This window comes from Salvelinus namaycush, chromosome 12 (assembly GCF_016432855.1).
Source record: "Salvelinus namaycush isolate Seneca chromosome 12, SaNama_1.0, whole genome shotgun sequence".
In the NCBI taxonomy this organism is placed as follows: domain Eukaryota; kingdom Metazoa; phylum Chordata; class Actinopteri; order Salmoniformes; family Salmonidae; genus Salvelinus; species Salvelinus namaycush.
This window is the reverse complement of record NC_052318.1, coordinates 5729941-5741684: the sequence shown is the minus strand read 5'-3', so window position 1 is coordinate 5741684 and position 11744 is coordinate 5729941. Positions and strand designations below refer to the sequence as shown.

The 11744-nt window shown below is 42.4% G+C and overlaps 1 protein-coding gene across 1 annotated transcript; it reads left to right on the top strand.

The window, feature by feature from the left end:
- Positions 1-719: 719 nt before the first annotated feature.
- Positions 720-10743, top strand: LOC120056748 (alpha-1A adrenergic receptor-like). Its single transcript, XM_039004955.1, has 2 exons — positions 720-1677; positions 10202-10743. Exons 1-2 carry the CDS (start codon positions 720-722, stop codon positions 10741-10743), a joined length of 1500 nt encoding a protein of 499 aa, XP_038860883.1.
- The last annotated feature ends 1001 nt before the right edge of the window (positions 10744-11744 follow it).

The window sequence follows — 11744 nt, the reverse complement described above, 5'->3', positions numbered from 1 at the left end:
TGGTCCTTACTATAGCAATGCAACACTTTATTGTTGTTGCGCTGGCCTTGACACATACTGCGTAGGGTTTTAATGCAGCATTCAAAACAACTGGGAACTTGGAAATCTCCGACCTCCCATTTGTCTTGAAAGCACCATAGATATATCATATAATAATTGGCGTGTTGATGGCACATGCTATTGCATATGCCTGTGATTTAAATTACCGGTTGATATAGCCATGTGCTTCTCAGTTTCATGATTCCCGTATTGGTCAGTCTTGGAAACAATTTTGTGAGGGCATGTCAGATGACGTCCAGTGGCAATATGTTTAGGTCTGTGAAGAAAGGGGAGGAAAGGTTGTATATTGTGAACATGGATGCGGGAGGGGTCAGACGGTGGTGTCGCTGCGTTTCGACAGCTTGTCGGTGGCAACGCTGCAGAGTAGAGGAGGGAACGGAGTGAGAGGCGACAGTCACGACGACTGCAGCAGCTGGTTAAAGTGATATAATCTTGTGTTATGAAATTTAAGTTTTCCGGGAAACACCAGGGGATTTTGGAACCACACCATAGAAGGTCATTGCGCTTTTTCGATCAGTTTTGCGCTCATTCTTAGTAATTGTTTTAATTTCTAAAGCCACTTGAAATGAAGAATACTGGTGATTTAACAAAATTAACAATGTGTCTGTGTTGATCTATGGATTTACACTTATCTGGTATGGAGGAACCTGGTCATCAACATGAGTTTTGATACTGCTAATGATGCCAACTTCTGGAGTAACGGGTCCTCGGAGCTGTACGCAGAGACACCAGGACTGTTGTCTGCAAATAATTCCAACTTGACCACAGCGAATTACACAGACACGAATCCTCTGGACCTTACCAGAGCCGTGTCAGTTGGTATGGTTCTGGGCGCTTTCATTTTGTTCGCAATCGTGGGCAACATACTCGTAATACTTTCCGTTGTGTGCAACAGACACCTACGTATCCCAACGAACTATTTCATTATCAACCTAGCCATTGCGGACCTGTTGCTGGGTACCACAGTGCTGCCCGTGTCCGCAACACTGGAGATTCTCGACTACTGGGTATTCGGAAGGATCTTCTGTGACATCTGGGCAGCAGTGGACGTGTTATGTTGCACGGCCTCCATCATGAGCCTGTGCGTAATATCCATAGACCGTTATATAGGCGTGCGCTACCCACTGCAGTACCCCTGTATAGTAACGGAGAAAAGAGCCATTTTGGCCATGCTCGGTGTGTGGGTTCTCGCCACTGTCATCTCCATCGGACCTCTACTCGGGTGGAAACAACCACCCTCAAATGATGACACCGTTTGCCCCATCACCGAAGAGCCCTTTTACGCACTCTTCTCCTCCCTCGGTTCATTTTACATACCTCTGGCTGTCATCCTGTGCATGTACTGCCAGGTGTATGTAGTTGCCAAACGGACCACTAAGAACTTGGAGGCGGGGGTCATGAAAGAACGCATGGACTCGAATGAGCTCACACTCAGGATCCACTGCAAAAACGCACAGCTGCAAGAATACTGCGTCACGGGCAAAGGCCAGGCGCGGAGCACACTGACGGTGAAACTGCTCAAGTTCTCCCGGGAGAAGAAAGCTGCTAAAACTCTGGGTGTGGTGGTGGGCATGTTTATTCTCTGCTGGCTGCCATTCTTCCTCGTGCTGCCCATCGGTAGGTTTGGAGTTTTTTTTGTTGCAAACTTGTGTCACAATTTCTCACTAGTTGTTTTAGGTTAAATTTAACCACATACCTGTTAGATAGATATGACACTGCACGCATACATGTTGTTTTTCAAATAAACCTTGAGTGTGTGCGTGTGTGTGTGTGCGTGTGTGTGACATGACAGGACAGCGTCTAACCGAACAGCCTATTCTCTGCTAGTGTCCTCCAATCCAAGTATACAGCACATATGGAAAGTATTCAGACCCCGTGACTTTTTCCACATTTTGTTATATTACAGCCTTGTCCTAAAATGGATTCAATGTTTTTTTCCCCTCATCAATCTACAAACAATACCCCATAATGACAAAGCAAAAACTGGTTTTTAGAAATGTTGGCAATTAAAAAAAAAAAACTGAAATATGACATTTACATAAGTATTCAGACCCTTTCCTCAGTACTTTGTTGAAGCACCTTTGGCAGTGATTACAGCCTCAAGTCTTCTTGAGTATGACGCTACAAGCTTGGCACACCTCTATTTGGGGAGTTTCTCCCATTCTTCTCTGCAGATCCTCTCAAGCTCTGTCAGGCTGGATGGGGAGCGTCGCTGCACAGCTATTTTCAGGTTTCTCCAGAGATGTTCGATCAGGTTCAAGTCTGGGCCCCTCAAGGACATTCAGAGACTTGTCCTGAAGCCACTCCTGTGTTGTCATGGCTGTGTGCTTAGGGTCGTTGTCCCCAGATGAACTCTGGTGCTTTGTTAGAGTGACCACCGGGTTCTTGGTCACCTCTCTGACCAAGGCCCTTCTCCTCCGATTGCTCAGTTTGGCCAGGCAAAATTCACAAAACCTGTTTTTACTCTGTCTTTATGGAGTATTGTGTGTAGATTGATGAGCATTTATTTTTATTTAATCAATTTTAGAATAAGGCTGTAACGTAACAAAATGTGGAAAAAGTCAAGGGGTCTGAGTACTTTCCCGAATGCACTGTATAAACACTTAAGCACTCAAGCAGATATACACACAGACAAAAACACTTTCTCCCTCCCTCTCTTGCTCTCTCTGACACACACACACACAGAATCATTTTTTTCCACATACAACAATATAGAGTTTTCATATTAAGGTTTTAATAAGAAGCAGTATGTACCCATCCCAAGCATGTAGGGTATTAACTTTTCCATGAATTAACTTGCCAATAATGTTAAGATTGATAAATACACACACACACACACACACACACACACACACACACACACACACACACACACACACACACAGTCACATTCTAACACACACACTCTAACACACACAGTATCTTTCAAATAATACAAATAAAGCACTAAAGCAAAAACATCAATAGCCCTATATCACTAGGCAGGAGACTATGTAAATAGCTACAAAAAACATCAATAGCCCTAAATCACTAGGCAGGGGACTATAGCTACAAAAAACATCAAATATGATCAATTATTGATTATACTCATTATTTTGTGCTTTTACTAAACCAGTTTGTCCATCACATAAATAAATCCAGAATTCTCCTTTTTCAAGCTTGATATCGATCATTCCTCACCGTGCTTAAGATAACAGAAGTTGGTCAGTGTTGTGGCGATAAGCAGGTTATTTGGAACTGCTGAAATTACCCAGTGTTAATGTCCAATCGAGGATCCCTTTTGTTTCCTGAGGCCTCATTTGGGGTGTAATATGGACCATGAGGCTGTGTGGGTGACAGAGATGGAGACGTATATGCATTGAGGCAGAGCAGTCACCTAGCCTGGCCACACCATGGAAGTGGAAGCAATGTGTAGAGGTGGTGACAGCCAGTGAAGATTCACACAGAGTAAATGGATGGTGCAAAATTAAGACAATGCTTTGGGTAGTAACCTAATTAGTCTGCCGTTTGTCCGTGTCTTTGTGTGTACCGTCCGCTATAGGCACCCTGTTGGACCCTCCCCCGAGAGGCTCAGGGACATTTTAAGATAATAAAAATGTCATTGGTTTGAAGGATTACAGCTTTCCTGACGCTGGTTGTAATTTCCCCCTCCTATCGGGGTTTTGGAATAGGATGTTTGATATATGTGTTATGTATTCTGGGAGCAACAATAAGCCCTGAATAGCCCTGTCTTTGCTTTCTCTGCCCTCACAATGCTTTCAGACTACCAGTATATCAGTGAATATATAATCTACAGAACATTATATTCAATTATTATTTACTTGAGGTATGGAGACTGAGAGCAGTTATTATCTCTATTATGCAGTAAAACCCAAGATATAAACCGTAATAATTGGCATATATGGTGTTTTCATTGGAAATGATTGGGTCCTTACAAAGCACTCACTCATATGTTTTTAGTCGTTAACCTACTGTGTAGCCATTCTCTCAGACGAATTGGATCAAAATAGCTGGGTCAAATATTCTTGGTGTCCACATTCGACAGACTATTGCAACTGGCAGGATTTTAAATAATCTCTTTGAAAGCTTTTGCAGATTGTGTTTGACGATAGCGCCACTTTTCACTGCCAGTATAAACTATGCAATTCTCAAGCTGTCTGCACTGACCCGACAAAGGCATGTTTTGTTTGTATCACCCAACATAATGTAATTACCACAAACAATGGTGCTCTGTGATCTAGTATGCCTGTATCTTACACCTTGTCCTCATGCGGAGGTGGTGAACAATAGATGGATAATTTTGTGGGGAAAACAGGAAACAACATCTGTTCAATCAAACACAGACGATGGTAATCAGGATAGAAGAAGTTGAGAGTTTTTGCTTTTTTCATCGCAAAACTCACCAGATGAAACTAAACATTACATACTAAAGATATTGCTCTTCGATTGTCGCTTTCCATGTTATGTAACCAATATTTACTGTTTTGTCAAGGTTACAAGTTGAATATATACCCTCTTAGAAAAAAGGGTTCAATAAGGGTTCTTTGGCTGGACCACTAGAGAACCCTTTTTGGTTCCAGGTAGAACCCTTTTTGGTTCCAGGTAGAACTATTTTGGGAACCAAAAGGGTACTACCTTGAACCAAAAAAACATTTTTTTAAGGGTTATCCTATAGGGACAACCAAAGAACCCTTTTAGGTTCTATATAGCATATTTCTTTTCTAAGCGTGTACGGACAATAATATTGCATTCCCACCATATTTAATAGATGATTCCCAGAAGGTTTCAGACTAGTTAACTAACCAACCCAAATTCTCCAATGAGCTGTAATTTGAGCGTGATATGATGGTGATGGGTCCCTTATGCTTCTAGAGCAGTGGTTCCCAAACTTGTTATAGTCCCGTACCCCTTCAAACATTCAATCTCCAGCTGCGTACCCCCTCTTGCACCAGGGTCAGCGCACTCTCAAATGTTGTTTTTTTGCCATCATTGTAAACCTGCCACACACACACTATACGATACATTTATTAAACAAGAATGAGTGTGAGTTTTTGTCACAACAAAGACCTCTTATAGGACCAGGGCACAAATAATAATATAATAATAATCAATAATTTTGCTCTTTATTTAGCCATCTTACATATAATACCTTTTTGTTCATCAAAAATTGTGAATAACTCTTCACTGGTTAATGAGAAGGGTGTGCTTGAAAGGATGAACATAACTCTGCCATGTTGGGTTGTATTGGAGAGAGTCTCAGTCTTAAATAATTTCTACACACAGTCTGTGCCTGTATTTAGTTTTCATGCTAGTGAGGGCCGAGAATCCACTCTCACATAGGTACGTGGTTGCAAAGGGCATCAGTGTCTTAACAGTTTGATTTGCCAAGGCAGGATACTCTAAGCGCAGCCCTATCCAGAAATCTGTCAGTGGCTTCTGATTAAATTCAATTTTCACAGAACCACTTGTTGCAATGTCGATGAGGCTCTCTTGTTCAGATATCGGTAAGTGGACTAGAGGCAGGGCATGAAAGAGATAACGAATCCAGTTGTTAGTGTTGTCTGTTTCGGGAAAGTACCTGCGTAATTGCACACCCAACTCACTCAGGTGCTTCGCTATATCACATTTGACATTGTCCGTATGCTTGAGTTCATTTGCACACAAAAATAACCATAGTTAAGGCTATGAGGCTATGATGGAACGACCTGTGTGTTGTCCTTGTTAATGCAGACAGAGAAGAGCTCCAACTTCTTAATCATTGCCTCAATTTTCCCGCACATTGATATAGTTGCAGAGTCCCTGTAATCCTAGATTCAGATCATTCAGGCGAAAAAAAACATCACCCAGATAGGCCAGTCGTGTGAGAAACTATCATTGCATAATGCAGAAAATACACGAGAGTTCAGGGGCCTTGCTTTAACAAAGTTAACCATTTTCATTGTAGTGTCCAAAACATCTTTCAAGCATTCCCTTGGCAGCAAGAGCCTCTCGGTGGATGCAGCAGTGTACCCAAGTGGCGTTGGGAGCAACTGCTGGCACACACGTTACCACTCCACTATGTCTCCTTGTCATGGCTTTTGTGCCATCAGTACAGATACCAACACATCTTGACCAACAAAGTCCATTTGATGTCACAAAGCTGTCCAGTACTTTAAAAATATCCTCTCCTGTTGTCCTGGTTTCCAATGGTTTGCAGAAGAGGATGTCTTCCTTAATTGACCCACCATAAACCTAACGGACATATACCAGGAGCTGTGTCAGGCCTGCCACGTCTGTTGACTCATCCAGCTGAAACGCATATAATTCACTGGCTTGTATGCGAAGCAGTAATTGTTTCAAAACATCTTTTGCCATGTCACTGATGCGTTGTGAAACAGTGTTTGTTGAAGACATTGTCTGTATAGTTTTTCTGGCCTTTTCCCCCAGCATTGTCTCAGCCATATCCGCAGGAGCAGGAAGAATTAAGTCCTCCACTATAGTATGGGGCTTGCCTGTCCTAGCCACTCGGTAGCTCACCATATAAGACTCTTCTAGCCCCTTCTTATTAATGGTATCTGTTGCTTTTATACATGTCTTACTACTCGAAAGTCGTCTTAATTTTCGCTCAAAAAACTCCCAGGCTTATTTTTCAAATTGTCATGTTTCGTTTCTAAATGTCTGCGCAAGGTTTCCCGCGAGAGAATAACGGTTAATGTGATTGGATTTTAATTATTTGACTAGGCTACCTGTATTTGACATTTTGGCAGTGAAACGAGGCTACTCAGGCAAGAAAAAAACTCACCCAAATGTATAGCCACGTTTTTTAATTTTTTATAATATAACCATTTTATTTAAAAAAAAAATGTGAATCACATTTTTATTTGGCGTACCCCCGACGGCATTGCACGTACCCTAGTTTGTGAATACCTGTTCTAGAGTAATGCAGTTGGAACGCCAGGGCCCTCATACAGTAGTGCCCCACTGACTAGCATACCTCCTTAGGCCCTCTTTAAATATGGCTTTGGACATGATCTTTTCTCCATGCTTTCGTCCATTCGTGGGTGTGTGAGGACCGGTCCGAGGGTATTTAGTTCCCAGGTAGATCTCAGGGTCTTTCATAGCCTACTCTATCATAGTCAAGTGTGTCTTAGAAAAGAAACCTAAACTAGAACAAAAGATAAACCTATCTGCTCCTGGTTGAATCTGTAGTCAATGCTTCTGTCTTGAAAATTAACAAATGCCAGTTATTTTCTCGTGCCATGTTACTCAATCAATACCCGGACATAAAGTTCCTCTAATGAGTTCTCCTCCCCGTTCCTCTAACATTCTGTTCTTTAGCAGCACTCAGGGTGAAGCCAGGAGATGTGTTGAAACCTGGCAGCCTCACAGGGCACTGCATACTGTAAGACTACTGTACATTTAACTGCCGTCTCTCTTTAGAGAGTCTAATGTATTTCACCAGTCCTTGCTTTGTTGTTCACTCCATCTATAGAGCAACATCGACTACCTTCCTTTGTTTGGCTCGATAGTCAGCCAGCGTTAAGCAGCCGTCAAGAAGGACTCAGTCAATTTGTAGATAAGAAAGCCGGAAGCATCTGGTTTCTGGATGTGTGAAAGACGTTGCCAGTAGATTAAGTGGTGAATTAGTGATTAAATCACTGAGAGATAGACTGTGGAGTTGACAGAGAAATTGTACAGAGAGCTGTGATTTGTTGCCCTGGATCCCACAGTTGCACGGCACAGAGGAGCATCCTAAATCTTGTCACGTGAGCACTATCAGAACATAGTGGAGGGTTTGGGTTAATTCTATTTCAATTCTAGTCAATTCAGAAAGTAAACGCAATTTCGAATTCCAAATTTCCCTCATTGAAAAACATTGAAGAGAATTGGAATTGGAATTTCAGTGTAGAATTTGCAGAATTTAAATGGAATTGGCGCCAATCCCGGTATAGTGGGTTGTTGGCTTCATGTGACTAGGGAGGTTCGGGGGTGAGGAGGTTACAGTGTATGGAACTGTGCTGGAGAACTGTACACACGTTGCACTGGAAAACAACCCGAGCCAGAAGCACATCATTAATTACTGCAGTGGGCTAAATCAGGGTCACACAGTGTGTTTCTTGGTTTGAAACAAATCTACTTTGAAACAAAGGTATACACCTCACACTCATTTTGGCTCCCGAGTGGCGCAGCAGTCGAAGGCACTGCATCTCAGTGCTAGAGGCTTCACTACAGGCCCTGGGTCAATTCCAGGCTGTATCACAACTGGCCATGATTGGGAGTCCCATAGGGCGGCGCACAAATTGGCCCAACGTTCTCCGGGTTAGGGTTTGGCCGGGATAGGCCGTCATTGTAAATAAGAATTTGTTCTTAACTGACTTACCTAGTTAAATAAAGGTTAAATAAAGGTTCAATTAAAAATACTCATAGTTAAGGGCTTTAAAAAATAAGACACCTGTACCATGTCAGAAATAGAGTTGAAATGTATTCAATTTTGAGTTTGCATCCTAATATTACACTTTATATACATCACAGAAGACTGGCATATAAACAAAACCGTTTGACATAGAAACACCAGATTTTTGGCGTTTAAAAAAAATAATGTTTATAAAAAAATATATTAATAACATTACACCCATGGGGCCACTAGGTCATTTTACTGCAGGAAAGGGCTACAGTGTAACCACAGTCTCTCCTCGGGCCAGGCTGAGAAATTACAAATGTGTCCTTGAATTAGATGGTTCTATGAGCCATGGTTCTATTATGAGAAAACACAGTAATAACTCTTGTTAAACATCTCTCCATCCCAGAGTCTAAAGAGAGAACCAGGATGGAATGCCACATCTTTCTCTTCAGGTTTTCATCCAATAACGTGACAGCCAGGGTTTCTGTGGCAGGACATACCAAAGTGGATGAGTACCCACAATGCCGAGTCCAAAAAGGCCAAAAAAGGGGATGTGATGTTCAACAAGGGAGGAGTGCAAGGGCAGTAAAACAGTGGACTCCCAGCAGTGAAAGCCTCTGGGATTAGTCCGCCTGTAAAATTAGGAAGACTTTGGAATGATGACGGATCTCTGTGACCTTTGTTTATGAGCTGGAGACAGTAAAGATTAAACTCCAGAAAGTGCTTCTCTGAAACTGATACTATCGCATGCCAGCGCAGTAGTGGCATTGCTTACTGTAATGATTTCTTTATTGAATGTGAGATTGCTTGTAAATCCTGCCTTATCTTTAACTTTTTCCACATTTGCAGTTTTACAACTTTTATTCTTTAACATTCAAGGTTCAGTAGCTTATTCAGAATCAGTGAAGGCTGATGTGAGGTCGGTAGAGTTGACCTCAGTGGTTAAGGAGACCATAGTACAGTAATGATGAGTGCCGTCAGTGAGTCACGTTATCTTTCTCCATCTAAAACATTCCGAAACAGGAAACAGCCAAGACAATAGAATCAGTACCAAGATGGTAGTCATTGGAATCCCTGTGTAGCCATCATTGTAACCGTTGGAGACCCACCAATCTCCATCTCTCTGTTATCGGGGGGGGGGGGGGGGGCTGTGTATATCAGGTGCTTGAGGTAGGTGTGTCGTATCACACACAATAGAATGTACCTTTCATGCTTGAATGAATATATGATTAAATATAAGAAATTATTTTGTCTTAAGTTCTATCGAAAAAAATATGACGCTTCAAAAATACCAGCAGACAGACAATCTGTCTGTACTAAAGAGTTGAATAAAGACCCCCACCCTGCACTCTCTAAAACGTTTTCTCATCTCATCTCCTTTGTCGCTGATCATTGATCTGAAAGGTCTGGGAAGGTGAAAGCAAGCCTATATTTCACCTTTCCCCGTCTCTCTAGATCAGTGGTGCGGAGTGAGAGGAGGATGCCGGTGAATAGCTGCTGGTAACGTTGGCTTTCTGTGAGGTTCTATTGAATGCTGCCATCTATTGATCATCAAAATGAATGGATTGAAGAGATGGTTCCTCGTTTACGTCATTGTCTCAAGATACATCTACCACAACAGTACATAGCACATCTTAATCATTTCTCAAATGTAAAGTTGTGTGTCATAAAAAAAAGTTATGCATAAAAGATGCATAATAACATTTGTTTTTCGATAATATCTCTCAATTGATAACTTATTTTCACCATGTACTCTCTCAGGGTCGTTTAACGCCGACCTGCGTCCCTCGGAGACGTTCTTCAAGGTGATCTTCTGGCTGGGCTACTTCAACAGCTGCCTCAACCCCATCATCTACCCTTGCTACAGCCGAGAGTTCAAGCAGGCCTTCATACGTATCCTTAAGTGCCGCTGCCATCAGAAGAAGAAGCAGAAGGGTTGGAGGGCCTACTACAACCAACGTTCCTCTCGCCTGGGCTCCACCAATACCTCCTACCTGAACGGAAGTCAGCAGACCCTGTCCTCCATCAACCCCAGCCCTCGCTGTGTCAGCAAAGGGACCGGCTCTCGCCTAGAGCCTGGGTTTGACCTCAACTCCCCATCCCCCTGCACATCTCTGCCTGGGAGCCCCTTCACTGGCCAGACGAGGGCCCTCCCTGGGGCTGTCTACCAGAGCGCCAGCAGAAACAACAGAGTCCACCTGGTCTCTCCCCTGGCCAGGGAGCCAGTTCATGCCAATGGACAGAGTAGGAATGGAGAGGTGGAGCATGGATCAATCAGGGCAACATCTGACACAATTATGTAATGACTGTGTGGGGCACCAGTCATAAGCCTGAACAATATCGTTTGATAGTCTGTACTAATGCTGGCATGATACTTTTTTTTAGAGAGACTATACATTGGATCTTTGTAAATGTCTAAATGCAATATGGACAGTAGCCTAACTACTGTAGCAGTATGGATTGAAGATCAAATCAAATGTTATTTGTCACATACACATGGTTAGCAGATGTTAATGCGAGTGTAGCGAAATGCTTGTCATCACAATGTACACATCACAATGTGTCCCTAAGTATTTATTACTAAGAATCTGGTTGTTTCTAGTTCCATGTCCTCCAAATGTCATCCTCAATAGGTCTTTTGGACAATTTTAGACAGAACACTGAAGTCCTCTGCTACTGCACAAGACATTTGGTAGAACAATGTTTGCAGCTCTGGCACATACTAACTAGGCCCTTGAAAGACTCCATGAAAAAGGGACCAACTGTGCCCACGTTTTGACTTGAGTTGCACTGGTCTGCATTTGCAACAGATACTGTATATATACAGTTGAAGTCGGAAGTTTACATACACCTTAGCCAAATACATTTCAACTCAGTTTTTCACAATTTTTAACCTTTCAATCCTAGTAAAAATTCCCTGTCTTAGGTCAGTTAGGATCACCACTTTATTTTAAGAATGTGAAATGTCAGAATAATAGTAGAGAGAATGATTTATTTCAGCTTTTATTTCTTTCATCACATTCCCAGTGGGTCAGAAGTTTACATACACTCAATTAGTATTTGGTAGCATTGCCTTTAAATTGTTTAACTTGGGTCAAACGTTTCGGGTAGCCTTCCACAAGCTTCCCACAGTAAGTTGGGTGAATTTTGGCCCATTCCTCCTGACAGAGCTGGTGTAACGGAGTCAGGATTGTAGGCCTCCTTGCTCGCACACGCTTTTTCGGTTCTGCACACACATTTTCTATAGGATTGAGGTCAGGGCTTTGTGATGGCCACTCCAATACCTTGACTTTGTTGTCCTTAA